Source organism: Microcaecilia unicolor, chromosome 2 (genome assembly GCF_901765095.1).
Source record: "Microcaecilia unicolor chromosome 2, aMicUni1.1, whole genome shotgun sequence".
NCBI lineage: Eukaryota > Metazoa > Chordata > Amphibia > Gymnophiona > Siphonopidae > Microcaecilia > Microcaecilia unicolor.
The window spans coordinates 361,908,381-361,924,878 of NC_044032.1; the positions used below are offsets into that span (position 1 = coordinate 361,908,381).

Sequence of the window (16,498 nt, forward strand, 5' to 3'; positions counted from 1 at the left end):
GTAGGAAGGAGTACTCCCACCAGCAGTGCACAGAGTGTTCTTCAGCATACCACAATCTCCTCTCAAATTGACAAAAGACAGAATTGTTTCACTCAGATTTCATGTCATGCTAATTTCCCCATTAGCACATGGCCATTAATAGACAAAATGGAAAATGGTAAAATTAGGCCTTACTGATAATTTTCTTTCCATTTGTCCTGACAGATCAATCCAGAGACTTGTGGGTTATGTCCATTTACCAGCAGGTGGAGATAGAGAGAAATTAGAGTTGTGCCATATAGTACCCTGTGCAGTGGCTACTTCTTCGGTACAAACAATACCCAAGCAGGAAAACTGAATCAAAGTCCAACAAACTTCATACTCATCAAAACCAGAACACCAACCACCTCCATGAGGTGACTCAAGAGCCCTCGAGTATGTGCGCACAGGCAAAGAACCTACCCTAAACGAAGAAAGGACCTGACAGTAATTGCTGAGCATGCGAACACTACCACGTGAGGACCAAGTCCCCCTGAACATTCTTCTGACAGAACTTTTCCCAGCACCACTGAAACAAAAACACCAAAACAGAAAGAAAATCAGTAGGGTGGATTGATCTGTTGAGACTAATGGAAAGAAAATAATCAGGTAAGGCCTGATTTTACCTTCAATAGTGTCCTACATATCAATCCAGAGACTTGCGGTATTGTACAAAAGCCATCCTCAAGAAGGGCAGTAGCCCTGATAGAATTGGCTTTAAATGCCAAAGGCGGCTCCTTCCCAACCAACAGATAATGCTGACACGTTAGCCTCCCACACCCACCGTGCCATTGTCACTTTGGATGCTGGAACCCTTTTCGGGGACCCCCAAACAGCAAAAATAGATGATCCGACCAACGGAAGTCGTTCATCACCTTCTGGTACATATGGTAAGACAGTAAAACCATCAGAGTAAGGAACAGAAATATATGTTTACTCATCACAACCATACGCTGACAACAAAAAAATAATAATTAAGAAATGTACCTACTTTGCATTACACAATGAGGATACATTTCAACGTTTTTTGTTAGAGTAACTAAAGTCAATTTAAAGAAAAACAACCTTTCATCCATGTCCCTGAGAATCAACCTACAGGAAGAACCCTGTCTGCTCCATCCCCTTGCTTGTGAATGGTTCCAGTGACTAAGGTGTGGAATAAATTGCCCCTTAATATTTTCATGAGGCCATAAGTAACAGTCATATCTACAATGTTTGTCTCTCCCCTTGCAGATACTTAGGATAAGTAAAACAATAGCAGGTTCTCACCTTTCTGAGACTGCAGTTTCTGCAGCAGAGTTAATGAAGGTGGGTTCTGCGACATCACTCTGCCCATTGATGAGCTCACTACAAGGAACCACTGCTATCCTGCTTCCGGCAGCAATCCTCAAGACCTCCTGCTGCTCTGCAGCTGTAGCAGTCCTCTCTAAAAACTGTCCACCATCTTTGATGCGCTGCTGAATCATCGGGGTGAGGGGCATTTCAAAGGTAAAGAAGCTATCGGGTTCATAGTACAATGTGTCCAATGATTCTACGCTGTAATATAAAGAAGTATTATCCAGGATGCTTTCAAATTGTGAACTGTATAGATCTGTGGAATCCTCTGAAAACCTCTGAGGCAGAAGCACACCTTCACTTTCTGAGAGGACCTCTTCAGCAGCGTTCCTAGAAATGAATTTAAAAAACAAACAAACAAAAAAAGACAAACAACTTTAGTCCAGGTTTGTTCACTGTACAATTCTGAGTGAACCTGCATATATTATCAAGTTTATTTTCTATTATTCATTTATTTTGCTAAATACCTAGCCCTAGTGCTGCCCCCTCTCTAAAATGTATTTTTGTATATATATTAGAGGATAATTTTCAAAGGTTTAAGAACCTTAAACTAAAAGATTTCATTCCACCATAACCAAAGTATACGTATACTTCAGGCACACTGACAATAGTTCAGATGTAGGGAGAATGCTGAAAAACCCGTGTACACTGAATGTTCAAAAAGGTATATGCCTTGTAGGCATGTTGCAAATACATGTACTTTACACTGGAATTTTACAATACACAAAGTTACACATGAACTTTTAATCACACTATGTTTATGTTTATTTACCACCTTAGAACTTCATGGTATCAATGCAGCTTACAATTTTTAAAATAAGAATAGCAAACAGAACTACAATATCCCTTGGATTCTATATATGGTGCCAAGATTTTGGCAATGAAAATAGAGTGTAGAGTCAAGATTTGCACCCATCCTAATTAGCTAACAAGCCATTAACTAGCAATTAACCAATGCTATCAATTATTGCAGTCAATTGGCAATAATTGGGATTTGCGGCTGCGCGTACATCTGCTCGCACACTATTCTATAACCCCCAGCATGCGTAAATACACTAGTGCACAACTCAAAAGGAGGTGAGACCAGGGGAGGGGACTCAAACAAGATGGAGCTTTCATGGATCACAAGATAAGTGCATGTCAATTCGTTGATTATATTAGCAGCATTGGCTACTGTTTATATATATGTATATTATATTTCATAGCAGGTGAATAGAGGATTAACATCACCTGATCAGCGTAATAAAATACACAAAAAGAATTACCCGATGAACAAAGTGCTGAACCACCAGGCAGTGATATTATCACTTGCAGTAATGAGTGGAAATTCTGAGGGTATTCATCAAAAAAAATTTTGAAATATATACTAACATTGTGTGGGTAGCCTTTGCAGTGCATTTGAGTTTGAACAACTTTGAGTTTTGGCAACTTGTGTCCTCGTTTGGATATTTACTATTACAAGACCAGCACAAGTTGGATGAAGCAGAATCCACCTTATGCTGTTTGACTGGGGTCCATAATGCTTTGTGCTAATGGATTTAGTCCAAACCATTTCCATAATTTATCAGACATGGCATGATTAATATCCATTGACCAAATATTTTGAAGCACCTCAATTTTCGAGTGCACCATGTTGTTCCGCCTTGGCCAGTCCAGCCTCTTCACGTCTTTTCCAGCCTTCCCCAATTCTATTCGTGGCCTGCTTCTGTCTCCTGGTCTGGATGGGTATTTCGCCAGCTCTCCATCATGGATTGCCATGCAGACAGTTGTCCTAGCTACTCTGAGCCGTCTCAACATCTGGAGTCTAACAAAGACCAGCCTATCTCTGACTGCCATCTTCAGATAGTCTCTCTTCCCTTTCCCTGTTTATTCTAACTCTGTTCCTTCTCTCCTGTTTCATGTAAATGTATTTGTACAACATTGTAAGCCACTTTGAGTCTGCATCCCTGTGGAAAAAAGTGGGATATAAATGTGCAAAATAAATAATAATAAAGAATAAAATTGTGAGGCTATTCCCTTTGTTTTAGCTATAGAGTCGAAAATATGAAAAACGTCTGAGGTTTGTTGTCATTATATTGTTTATCCATCCACTTAGTGAGAGCAGATTTCAATTGTAAATACTTAAAATATTGAGTATTAGGAAGGTGAAATTTGTTCATTAGCTCATCAAAAGAAATGATAGTGTTTGCGGAGCAAATATCTGTTATGCAATATATACCACATAAAACCCAATCCTTCCAAATGAAAGGGGAAGATCTAATTTTTATATGAGAATGACTCCAAATTGATGCCTTCTGAGAAGAAGACATGCAAAGTTTTCAAAGAGTCTAGAGAAATAACAGCCTTGAGAGTGTCAAATAATAGGCCATGAAGTAGCTAAGGCCGGTGATGTCAATAAAGGTATTTTGTCTAATGTAAAAGGATAAGCCATTGTTTTTTCAATAAAAAGCCATATAGGAACAGTCATATTATGAGAATTAAACCAAGTTAATGCTCCTCTTAGAAAGAACCTTTGTTTGTAAAGAAAGAAATCTGGTAGTTTCAGGCCACCTAAATGAAGTGGCATTCGTAATTTAGATAATGAGATTCTAGCAGGTTTGTTTTTCCATAGAAAAGAGGAAATGATATTATCTAAATCTTTTTTTTAAAGATTTAGGAAATTGGAAAGGTAACATACTCATTATATATATAACGCGTGGAGCAATAATCATCTTTATAGTTTCAATTCTCCCCCACTAGCTTAGATGTAACGGTGACCAAACATTACGTGTCTCTCGAGTATTTTTCAGGATGAAAATCCATATTAATTTTAATTGTGTCTTCCCAGGAGCTCCCAAAATAGACTCCAAGATATTTAATTTGAGTTGAACACCATCTTATAGGAAATGCTGCTATTTGTGAATTAGTACAATGGATATTCAATGGCATTAATTCGGTTTTTGACCAATTGACTTTATAACCAGAAAGATTACCATACTGGTCCAATAAATTGAACAGAAGGGGAAGAGATACCTCTGGATAAGTGATATACAGCAGAATATCATCCGCATATGCAGAAAGTTTAACTGAAGAATTTCCAATGGAACTCCCTGAATTTCTGGATGATTTTTAATAGCTATAAGGAGAGGTTCTAATACAAGAAGAAAAAGTAAAGGTGACAAAGGGCAACCTTGTATAGTGCCTCTATGTAGTAGAAACAAGTCTGTAAGTGAAGAATTGATCAAAAGTTTAGCAGTTGGTGATGAGTATAAAGCAGAGACCATATCAATAAAGTGAGTACCAAAATTAAACCATTTTAAAACCTGGAATAAAAAGGGCCATTCAACATAATCAAATGCCTTTTAAGCGTCTAAAGAAATTACACAGGTTGGAATATCAAGTTGTTTAGAAAGATGTAATACATGGCTAAATACTCTAGAATTATCTGACCCATATCTATTAGGTATAAAACCATTTTGTTCAGGAGCAATTAAATGACCAATTACTGATGCTACCAAGACTTTTGCAAACATTTTACAATCATAATTTAACAGAGATATAGGACGGTAATTACCAGCCAATAGAGGACCTCTACCTGTTTTTTCTAAAAGAATAATTATGGCTTGTGACATGGAAGGAGAACATTCTTTGTTACTAATACAATGATTATAGAAATGTAATAGTCAAGGCATTAATATAGAAGCAAATGTTTGATAATATTCTATAGTAAACCCATCACTACCAGGAGATTTCCAGGGTTTCAGTGAAGAAATTGCTTTTTTGATCTCCTGTATGGAAATATCAGCAACCAAGAGATTGTGCACCCATATTTGGGCCTTGTAGAGATTGTAGAAAAGAGCTCATTTGATCAGAAGATGCATTATGACGAGAAGAGTATATCCTTATAGAAGTCTAGAAAATGCTTTAAAATATCTTTTTGTTTAGTCAATACAGTTCCTTGGTGTTTGATAGCATGAATCAGAGTTTTCTTCTTTGCTCCTTTCAAATAATTGGTCAAAATCCTGCCTATTCTATTCATGCCAGAATAATAGACTGCAGATTGAGCAGAAAGTTGAATGCCAGCCTTTAAACTTAGTATTTTGTTAAAATTGGATTTGAGTTTCTGGAGGTTAATGAGATCTTCAGCCAAACCAGTCAACATATTTATGCTTAAACACATATATTTCTTTTTCAAGCTGAATTAGCTCTTGTTTGCGTTGTTTGTGAATAAATGCTGAATGAGCAATGATGATTCCCCGGATATAAGCCTTATATGAATCCCATACTGTTAAGGGAGAAACATCTGTAGTGTCATTCAAATCAAAGAATAATGCAGTATGCTCAGGGATTTTTTGAAGAAAAGCATCTTCTTGTAATAAGGATGAATTGAAGCGCCACATTGTGGACTTCTGTAATCCAGAATTGATACTCAGAGCACATGTAGTAGCAGCATGATCAGAAATATGTATTGGTTCAATTGATGAGGTTAATAGAAACCAATAATCCAGTCTTGAATATGATTTGTGAGGATTGGAGAAAAAAGTATAATCCAATGTGTCCGGATGACGTAATCTCCAAGCATCAATTAGACCATAATGAGCTAATAAACCATGAAGAGCTTTATAAGAATTGGTAATTTTATATTTTACTGTAGATTTCCTATCAAGAACATAATATATGGTACTATTCATATCTCCCCCTACAATGACGTGATCTACATTGAGAAGTGAAATCTGATGTGATAAGTCCTTGAAAAATTGTAGACAATCAAGATTAGGACGATAACATTTTGAATTTGCAATACGAGAATAACCCATCGTCCTTCTGAGTCTGTATGGTGATTAATAAGGGAGAATTGCAAATTTCGAACTAATATAGCAACACCATTTTTCCTTTTGTTACTAGGAGAAAAATAAGTAGTAAACCATTTGGATGTCAATTTTACAGATTCTATAGCAGATAAATGTGTCTCTTGTAAAAAAGCAACTGATGCGGAGAGAGATTGTAAGTAAGACAAAATCGTTTTCCTTTTTATAGGATTTGAAATACCTTTTCCATTGAGAGAGACATTTCAAATGATTAATCATTGATATAGTATAGGAAAATATATGCTTGCAATTATGCACCCAAATACTGTGAAGAACTTTTGCAGTGTATAGAATATGACATTAACAAAAATGAAAACAGAACAGTCATGGTATGAAGAGAAAAAATGGAAAAAAAAATACCATAACAATCTGAACCTCCCTTAGGAGTCCTACAGGGGAGAGAGTGTGAATGGAGATTAAAAAAAAAAAAGAGAAAATCTCATCACCCTCCCTGAATATTAGAGACTATCATATATTTAACCTTTATGCAAAAGAACAGGTTAAGAATATTACGAAGAGTATTCAGTAGCAAGGAACAAAGTTACTAAATATGTTACCAACCAAAGATAGGACCCAAAGTGGTGAACTGGATTGGGAACTGGTTGACGGACAGGCGCCAGAGGGTGGTGGTGAATGGAGTTCGCTCGGAGGAGGGAAAGGTGAGTAGTGGAGTGCCTCAGGGATCGGTGCTGGGACCGATTCTGTTCAATATATTTGTGAGTGACATTGCCGAAGGGTTAGAAGGTAAAGTTTGCCTATTTGCGGATGATACTAAGATTTGTAACCCCGGAGGGAGTGGAAAACATGAAAAAGGATCTGAAAAAGCTAGAAGAATGGTCTAAGGTTTGGCAATTAAAATTCAATGTGAAGAAATGCAAAGTGATGCACTTAGGGAGTAGAAATCCAAGAGAGGCATATGTGTTAGGCGGTGAGAGTCTGCTAGGTACAGATGGGGAGAGGGATCTTGGGGTGATAGTATCTGAGGATCTGAAGATGATGAAACAGTGTGACAAGACAGTGGCCATAACTAGAAGGTTGCTAGGCTGTATAGAGAGAGGTGTGACCAGCAGAAGAAAAGAGGTGTTGATGCCCCTGTACAAGTCATTGGTGAGGCCCTACCTGGAGTATTGTGTTCAGTTTTGGAGGCCGTATCTTGCTAAGGATGTAAAAAGAATTGAAGCAGTGCAAAGAAAAGCTACGAGGATGGTATGGAATTTGCGTTACATGACGTATGAGGAGAGACTTGCGGACCTGAACATGTATACCCTGGAGGAAAGGAGGAACAGGGGTGATATGATACAGATGTTCAAATATTTGAAAGGTATTAATCCGCAAACAAACCTTTTCCGGAGATGGGAAAGCGGTAGAACGAGAGGGCATGAAATGAGATTGAAGGGGGGCAGACTCAAAAAGAATGTCAGGAAGTATTTTTTCACGGAGAGGGTGGTGGATGCTTGGAATGCCCTCCCGCGGGAGGTGGTGGAGATGAAAACGGTAACGGAATTCAAACATGCGTGGGATAAACATACAGGAATCCTGTGCAGAAGGAAGGGATCCTCAGGAGCTTAGCCTAGAATGGGTGGCAGAGCTGGTGGTTGGGAGGCGGGGCTAGTGCTGGGCAGACTTATACGGTCTGTGCCGGGGCTGGTGGTTGGGAGGCGGGACTAGTGCTGGGCAGACTTATACGGTCTGTGCCGGAGCTGGTGGTTGGGCAGCGGGGATAGTACTGGGCAGACTTATACGGTCTGTGCCAGAGCTGGTGGTGGGAGGCGGGACTGGTAGTTGGGAGGCGAGGATAATGCTGGGCAGACTTATACAGTCTGTGCCAGAGCTGGTGGTGGGAGGCGGGGTTGGTGGTTGGGAGGCGGGGATAGGGCTGGCCAGACTTATACGGTCTGTGCCCTGAAGAGGACAGTACAAATAAAAAAGTAGCACATATGAATTTATCTTCTTGGGCAGACTGGATGGACCGTGCAGGTCTTTTTCTGCCGTCATTTACTATGTTATGTTACTATGTAAAAGAGTGAAAAATATATGTCAACAAACAACAAAACGTTGAATGTATACATATCAAGCAGGCATATACCAGCTCAGAAGAGTACAATGATTCTTTACATGACTCACGTAGATGTATGCATACTGATTCCCTCCTGATCAGAAATATATTTTTCTAAGACAGCAGGATTAGTATAGTTTTTTGTGATATTTAGGGGAGTCACCTTCATGCGAGCAGGGTTTAGCAATCCAAAACAAGCACTTAAAGCCTTCAGACAAGATCAGAGATTTAGAAATTTCCTGCAAATATCCACAGTATTTTTGGTAAAGTCCAGAAGAAATTTAAGCTGATTACCATGCCATTTGATGTTCTGTTGAGATTTAGCAAATGGCAGACTTTCAAGAACTTGAGGAAAGCGAAGAATTTTCATAATGATAGGTCGTGGCATTTTCCCACCAGAGAAAGTTCCAGATGGAATTCTGTGCGCCCGTTCTATTTCAAAAGGATATTGAAAAGAGAGCTTCAATAGCTTTGGAATGAATTCGTCAAGAAATTTAATAGGGTTTTCTCCCTCTGAGTTCTCTGGGAGACCGAGAAGGCGAATATTATTTCGGCGCTGTCGATTTCCTGCATCATCCATGACTAATTGAATATCTTGCACCATTTTAGAAGTGCACTGAAAAACCAGGGCCTGATCCTCCATATGGCTGGCTGACTCGTTGCTCTAACTGCTCGATTCTGCCTTCAAACATTTCAAGATTCGCATTAATACGAGCCACCTCCAATTTTATATGCTTTACATCAGAAGAGTTCTCAGAGAGTATTCCAGTTATTGAAGTTAATTACTCCGTTATTAAGGCAAAAGAAGCAGCATTATCAGGTTTGTCTCTTGTAGTTTTATCCGGGGGTGGTGGATCCGGTTTCGATCTTTTTGAGCTGGAACCCATTGCAAATGCCGTTTCAATCTTTGTTTGTTTGTTAGTTAGTAGCCATCAGATGGAAGCTAGAAAATGATTCCTTGCAAAAAAGATTAAATCATGTTAGACCAGGGAGGTGAGGAGCTCCTTAATCATGCTGACGTTCTGTAGCCGCTCTCTAGCGCCCCCTCATCCTCCATGTTTTTTTAATTTTTAAGAAAATATCTTCTTTTATGTGCCTATGACCAGCACATCTACCCACATGAGACAAACCATCTGTGGCTTGTCAGTCTGGACACAAGGGGGGCTAAAGAGAAAGGCATTGCTGGTCTCCTCTCTGTTTCCCTGCTGGTTGAATCTGTCAAAGGAATTTTGTTCGTGCAGCACAACTTTAAGCACATGTCATGCAAAGATTTTCACATGTATCTCAAAAGCAAGCCAAAGTTGTTGAGGTATATGTGCTCTTCTGATTAGTATACTTGGGCTCAGACTCAGTCAAACAAATCTGGAAGTTTTTGAAAAGTAGATTATCTACTGCTGTGCTTGTTTGATGTGTGCTCATTAACTAAAAGCCATTTCCATATTTGTTACAATTAAATATTTCTTTAGCAAAGGTAGCAACCATTTTTACTTTCTGTCCTTTCTCCAGAATATGATAACCCTAAACAGACCAACAGTATGTATTTCTGGACCAGCACCGACTGTAGAAAGTCACTAAAGGACCGACATTCAGCTGATGCATGTCTTTAACCAGGTCATCTCCTGCTAACTGCAAGCTGCTTCTCATAGATCTCCCACTGAACTATCAGTGCCTAATCTACTCAAAATTCTGTTGCACAACTTCTCTGCCGCTAGTGTCACCACATTCACATAACCACTCTTCAGAAGTTGCTCCATTGGCTTCTTGGAATTATTAGATTTCACTAGATGTATAGACTTGTTTGTGAATGATGTGTTTCTTACCCATCAACAGCTTCAGGAAGTATTGGATTACAAAATTCCCTTTTTTAAATAATTTCAAATGCATGAGCTGCTACAGGGATCTGACACAGCAGCCAATTTACATAGAGTTTCTACAGATCTGGAAATCTCCCTTTTTAAGGGGAAGCAGAGGGTTACTTTCTAAACTGTATGCTATTCTGACACCACTATACTTCTCTGCTTCACTTGCTCATATTGCTACTTGAGAAGATTAGTTGGTTGGGGGAGAGTAAAGGAGAGGACTACTGGCAGAGGGCACATTTATATACTGCCATATGTTCATCAGTAGCCGCATAAAAACAGATGCAATACCATAAGAACATAAGGGTAGCCATACTGGATCAGACCAATGGTCCATCTAGCCCAGTATCCTGTTTTCCAAATCCTGTTTACCAGCTCACCCAGCATTTTTATTTGACTCCTCATATGCAGGTTCGTGCATCTAAGGGGTCCCATTTGGGTACTTTATGTTGGAGAAAATGTGGTATGCAAGGGGACAATGAACATATGTGGTGGACATGTCCTTGTATGCAAGCTTTTTGAAACGGGATATAGGTTTACTCAGTGCTTGGACTGGATCCAACTGGAGATCAAATCCAGAAGTCTGTTTATTGGGAATGTTAGATATGGATAGACACTTCTTAGATACTGGCCACCTTGTACTGCTGTTGCTTCTGGCAGCCAAGATGACTGGCTCATTTTTGGAAGGCTCCAGTGGTTCCCCTCAGTGGGAAAATGGTTTGCTGTGTGTGGAGAACTGAGGAGACATGACAAGATCATGGCTTCAGTGCAGGGGTGTCAGCACCAATATGAACTGTGCTGGCAACGAGTGTCCATGGTTCTTCAAGGATGCAAAGGGGTGGGAAACTAGTTCCTGTTATTGCTGCCACAACGTTTTTTCTCTCAGTATTTTGATCATTTTTCTAGATTTCTGTTTACTCTTATATTAGAAGTACTTCCCTGTTTGTTAGCTGTCAGCTCTTATTTTATGTCATGTTATATTGGGGTGGGAGGGATAGAGGTAGGGGGAGTAGAGGTTATAGAGGGGTGATAGTGGGTTTTGGGATAGGTTTATGGGGTTAGAAAGAAAACAATGGAGAGGAGGGATGGGTGGGCTTTTCAACCCTTTTGTAAGAGGATATTGGGATTGGTATTTCTGTACTGTTAGATTGTCAAATTTATATATCATACAAATACATGCCAAACATTACAGCTAAAAAAAAAAAAGGCAAAGCAGGACCCAGGTCTTCCAACAGCAAGACTTACTATGTCATTACTGTTGTGAATTCTGAATCAAAGATAAAAAGCTTTTTCCAGTCTTTCCCACAAACAACCCCTTTTACAAGAACACGTTTGTTAGCCGTCAATCCTCTCCTGAGAGGAATTCACTCCTCATTCTCCTAATATTAGCTGAACTTGTGTCCCAAAACCAGCTGCACAAAGGAATTGTTGAGGGATGGTGCGGAGAGTTAACAAGTATGACAAACTAAACTGGTGATTTTTAGTTATTCAAAACTCCCTTTGCTTTAAAATCACTTTTTAAAAAAGCTGTAAAGTATATTAAAAGCACAGAACCTCAATCGCTGCAGTGAGGAAATAAATTTTACAATACCTTTCCTCCTCTTCACTGGTTACATGCTGCTCCTTGGCATCACTTTGGGTGACTTCTTTCACAACGACTTCATTTTTCCTATCTCCAGCAGGTAAAAGTGGAGAAAATGATTCTGAGTCAATTCTGGGTCTCTCTGTTGAATCACTCTGTGTTTCACCCCAGACATTTTCAGTCTGTTTTGCTAATTCCAGGGAAACCATGTCTAGGGTGTGTTGGCTTCCTGCTGATGAAACCACCTGCATGGATGAAGCAGTTCTTCCCATTAAGCCATCAACCTCTGCTTTATTCTGTACTGACTGCATCTGCACAGTCTCTACCACTTTAATTTCTGCATAACGGTTCACAACCACTTGGGTTTTTAAGTCATCTACCTTGCACACTAAATATGCTTTCTCAACATGTGCCAACGCATCACCCTTAGCACCAGTTACACTAGTAATGCCATCCACCTGACCGGCTTGATCGAGCGAAGACACAGATGCCAAAGAACAGCTCCTCTCACACACTTTGGGATCCCCTTCAATCTCACTCTCCATAACCTGTGACTGGGAAGATTCTGACTGTGTCTCCTCTTCCGAGATGGCAGCCAAATCCCTTTCTGTGAACAAATAGGATTTCTTTGGGGCTGTTGTTTCAGCTGGAATAAGTATTTGTGATCGTTTTTCTTGGCCTGTGGGATTCAGTTCTCTGGCTCCTTGTCTTTCTGTATTTGCAACACTGGATTCTTTTTCCACTTGAAGTGCTGAGCACACAGCAACTGTATCTCCCCCTGGTACAGCCTCAATCCTTAGATGTCCTGATGCTACAACAGCTTCTGAATTTTTCAGAGTCTGGCAGTCTGGGACTATGAGCAGTAAACTTTGCTCCTTGAGATATGCTTGTGTTGAACCCAAACATAATCCTTGCTTATCTGAAACACCGTCATTAAAAAAAAGGGGTCCGCCAATCTGCGGCTGGTCACAAGTCTGTCCATATGTACTCCATTGGGAATGTTCAGCTATCAAGTCAGGTGAGGTCCTTAGGAAGTCATTCTCTCCATTGTGTTCTAGGGTCCCATACTCTGGGAACTCATTGGTGATGCTGGCTGTCTCTGGGAGAAGGCTGCTACTTCCAAGATCATCTAGTCAACAAAGAGAAAAGGGAAATGTGAATTTTCTGTGTAGGCAGACATATGTGCAGACACCACCATAGAAATTTCTCCTCAGAACCAAGTTTATTTATGGTACTTTCTGTAAAAGAAAAAGTACATGTCTCACTAATGTGTTTTAATATTTCCAGGGCACTATGCTAAATCTAAATATGTAGTACAAAAGTAGACAGTATACAATTTGAATCTCAGCAGGGAAAACCAAAAAGCATCCTAAAGTTTAAAAAACTGCTTTTGACAAACATGTTTCAAACTCAGAAGCAAAGGGAGGAAAAATTAAAAAAAAAAAAAACACAAAAATAGTGCAAGGTGGATTTATTTTATTTGTTTTAAAAGTTTATATCCCACACTATCTAAAATCCTAAACATGAAACAACAAAAATATACATAAAATCAAATCATATATATCAGAAGGTATTCTGTTTTATTAAAATTCAAAATGGAGAGAGAAAATTCTCACAGTCAGAAGGTGGCTGCTTAACATTAGGAGTCTAGAAACCTGAGAGGCACTGAAGGAATGCTGGTTTTAATAAGGACACAAAAACCATGAGGACATTTAGGCCAAATGTATGTAAAAAAAAAAAAAATGTACAGAAAAAAGTTTGGGGAAAAAAAAGCATTTGACAACAATGCAGATGATAGAGAAATTATGCAGTGTGAGAAAGCCAGGTAAGACAAAACTGTAACTAATTAGTAAGGTACAGATAACTTGGAAAAGGGAGAGGCAGGGAAGACCACGCAAGAGAAGCAAATGCATAAAACTTTTGCAACCCATACCAGTATCCTGTATCCTACAAAGAGGTAGCCTCTAATCTTACAGATACAAAGCAATTGTCTTGGATCCCAAATAATCACAGAAAGCCAAAATGCCTAGAGATTACCCAAAGATTTTATTCTAATGTGTTTTATTTCCTGAGAAAAGATGAGGATTGTGAACAGTAACTGCTATATAGGAGAAAGAGATAGAACTCAGTAAATGGGGGAGGGGTAAACAAACGAACTATTGGTTTCCAAAATGTGGAGTCCTTCAGGGATCCCCGCTTTCTCCAATTCTATTCAATTGTTTTTATGTCCTCTCTTGGTTCAATAACATCTAGGGTTAGATGAACTATTGTCTTAAGCCGACGATGTTTTGATTCCCCACTAATAACTTCCTCATATCAAGATCTAATCCACTCAATAAATAGCTGGGATGAATGCTATTCAGAATTGGGCTTTAATAACTAAATTAAAGCTGAATGCGCAAGAAAAAACAAGATCAGGGGTTCTGGAATCATGGAGTTGAGGTCTCAACTTTATTAACACTGTTTAATGATAAAACCTTTGCAGCAGAATCTGAAGCTAGACTGCTTAGGGTTTTGCTCAATTCCTCCCTAATGTTTTCCTCCCATATTAATCAATTATAGAAGAAAACATTGTTTAAAATGAAACAGTTCATCTAAATAGGTCAATCTTTGACCAAAAAGCTTTTGTTTTGTTGGTCCAGATGCTGATCATACAACATCTAGATTACTGTAACATCTTATTTTTGGCATGAAGTTTGAATATCAGAATAAAACTGCAGGTAATACAGAACACAGCAACAAGACTGATTTTTAAACTGAATAGATATAGTAGTGTGTCATCATTTCTTGTTAAACTACATTGGCTTCCCATAGCAGTTTTAAAGCTGCTTCTTTAGTTTTTCAAATTTTGTATGGCTTCACATCTGACTTGTTGATTAATGTGACATCATTATGTATGGTTCGATCTGACAGACCAAGAACAACTGATTTTACCCTCAATGTTTTGTAAGGGAATTCGGTTTCAGAAGATTTTTAGCTCTCTTCCCTGTATTAGGAGTTTCTTTATGGAATTTTTTACCTCTTGTTATTAGGTCAGAAAGTAGCCATCTTAGCTTTAGAAAGAGGTTAAACATTTTTCTTTTTCCAAAGACTGTTATATGATTTACCATTACTATTTTGTATCCCTTATCTAAAGGACTATCCCCATCCTATATTGTACTCATAATCTAATCCTGTCCCAAACTTTCTTAAATTCTGACACAGTCCTTGTCTCCACGACCTCCACCGAGAGGCCATTCCACATATCCACCACCCATTCCATGAAAGAGTATTTTCTTAGATTCCTTCTAAGCCTATTTCCTCTTAACTTCATCCTAAGCCCCCTCATTCCAGAGTTTTCCTTCATTTGACAAAGGCTCACCTCCTCTACATTAATGCCACTGAGGTATTTAAACAATCATACCCACTCTCTCCCACCTCTCTTCCAGCGTATACACGTTGAGGTTCATAAGCCTGTCCCTATATATTTTATGACAGACACCACTTACCAATTTTGTAGTTGCCCTCTGAACCAAATGCATCCTGTGTATTTCCTTCTGTAGGTGCGGTCCCCAGAATTGCACACAGTACTCTAAATGGAGCCTCACCAGAGACTTATACAAGGGCACTATCACCTCTTTTTTTCCTGCAGGTCATTCCTCTCTTTATGCACCCAAACATCCTTCTGCCTTTGATCATCACTTTTTCTACCTGCTTGGAGACCTTAAGGTCATTAGACACAATCACCCCCAAGTCCCACTCTTCTTTCATACACAGCACTTCATCCACTATATTGTACCGCTCCCCTGGACTCATGTAACCCAAGTGCATGACCCTGCATTTCTTAGCATTAAATCCTAGTTGCCAATCATCAGACCATCCTTCAAACTTCGCTAGATCCTTCCTCGTGCCATCCACACCCTCCGGGGTGTCCACCCTATTACAGAGTTTGGTATCATCCACAAAGAGACAAACCTTACCAGACAGTCCTTCCGCAATATTACTCACAAAGATGTTAAAAAGAGCCAGCCCGAGGACCGACCCTTGCGGTACACCACTGATAACATCCTTTTCCTCAGAGCAAGCTCCATTTACCACTACCCTTTGTCTCTTTCCATTTAACCAGTTTTTAACCCAGTCTGTCACTTTAGGTCCCATACCAAGGGCACTCAGTTTATTTATCAGCCACTTGTGCGGTACTGTGGCAAACATTTTGCTAAAATCCAAGCATACCACATCTAGTGTACCTCCCAATTCCATGTCTTTGGTCACCCAGTCAAAGAAATCAATCAGGTTTGTATGACACAACCTGCACCTAGTGAAGCCATGCTGCCTCAGGTCTGACAGTCCATTCGATTTGATAAACCTCACAATCCCCCACTTGAGTAGCATTTCCATTAGTTTGCTCACCAATGAGGTCAGACTGACAGGTCTGTAATTTCCAATCTCCTCCTTCCGCTCTTGTGCAGAGGGACCACATCCGCCCTTCTCCAGTCCACTGGGATCACTCCAGACTCTAAGGAAGTATTGAAGATAGACAGCGGAGCCGCCAGAACCTCTCAGAGTTCCTTGAGCACCCTCGGATGTATTCCATCAGGCCCCATCGCTTTCTCTCCTTTTAGTTTAGCTAGCTCCTCATTAACACAGTCTTCTGAGAATCGATCCTGGTCTACCATACATTCATCCCCATTTGCATTTGTTTTCTACAGTCCTACCCCCGGCTTTTCATCTGTGAACACAGAACAGAAATAATTGTTAAGCAGTTCAGCTTTATCTTTATCAGCTTCTATATATTTCTCCCCCTCAGCTTTGAGCATCACAA

At 39.5% G+C, this 16,498-nt stretch overlaps 1 protein-coding gene across 1 annotated transcript in view; it reads right to left on the bottom strand.

The window, feature by feature from the left end:
- PSD3 (pleckstrin and Sec7 domain containing 3) overlaps nucleotides 1-16,498 on the bottom strand; it is a 599,926-nt gene that overhangs the window by 550,424 nt on the left and 33,004 nt on the right. Inside the window, exons 3-4 of the mRNA XM_030192121.1 lie at nucleotides 11,707-12,826; nucleotides 1,288-1,683 (exon numbers count right to left, since the gene is read on the bottom strand). Coding sequence (XP_030047981.1) covers nucleotides 1,288-1,683; nucleotides 11,707-12,826 — 1,516 coding nt within the window. The remainder of the gene's footprint in view (nucleotides 1-1,287; nucleotides 1,684-11,706; nucleotides 12,827-16,498) is intronic.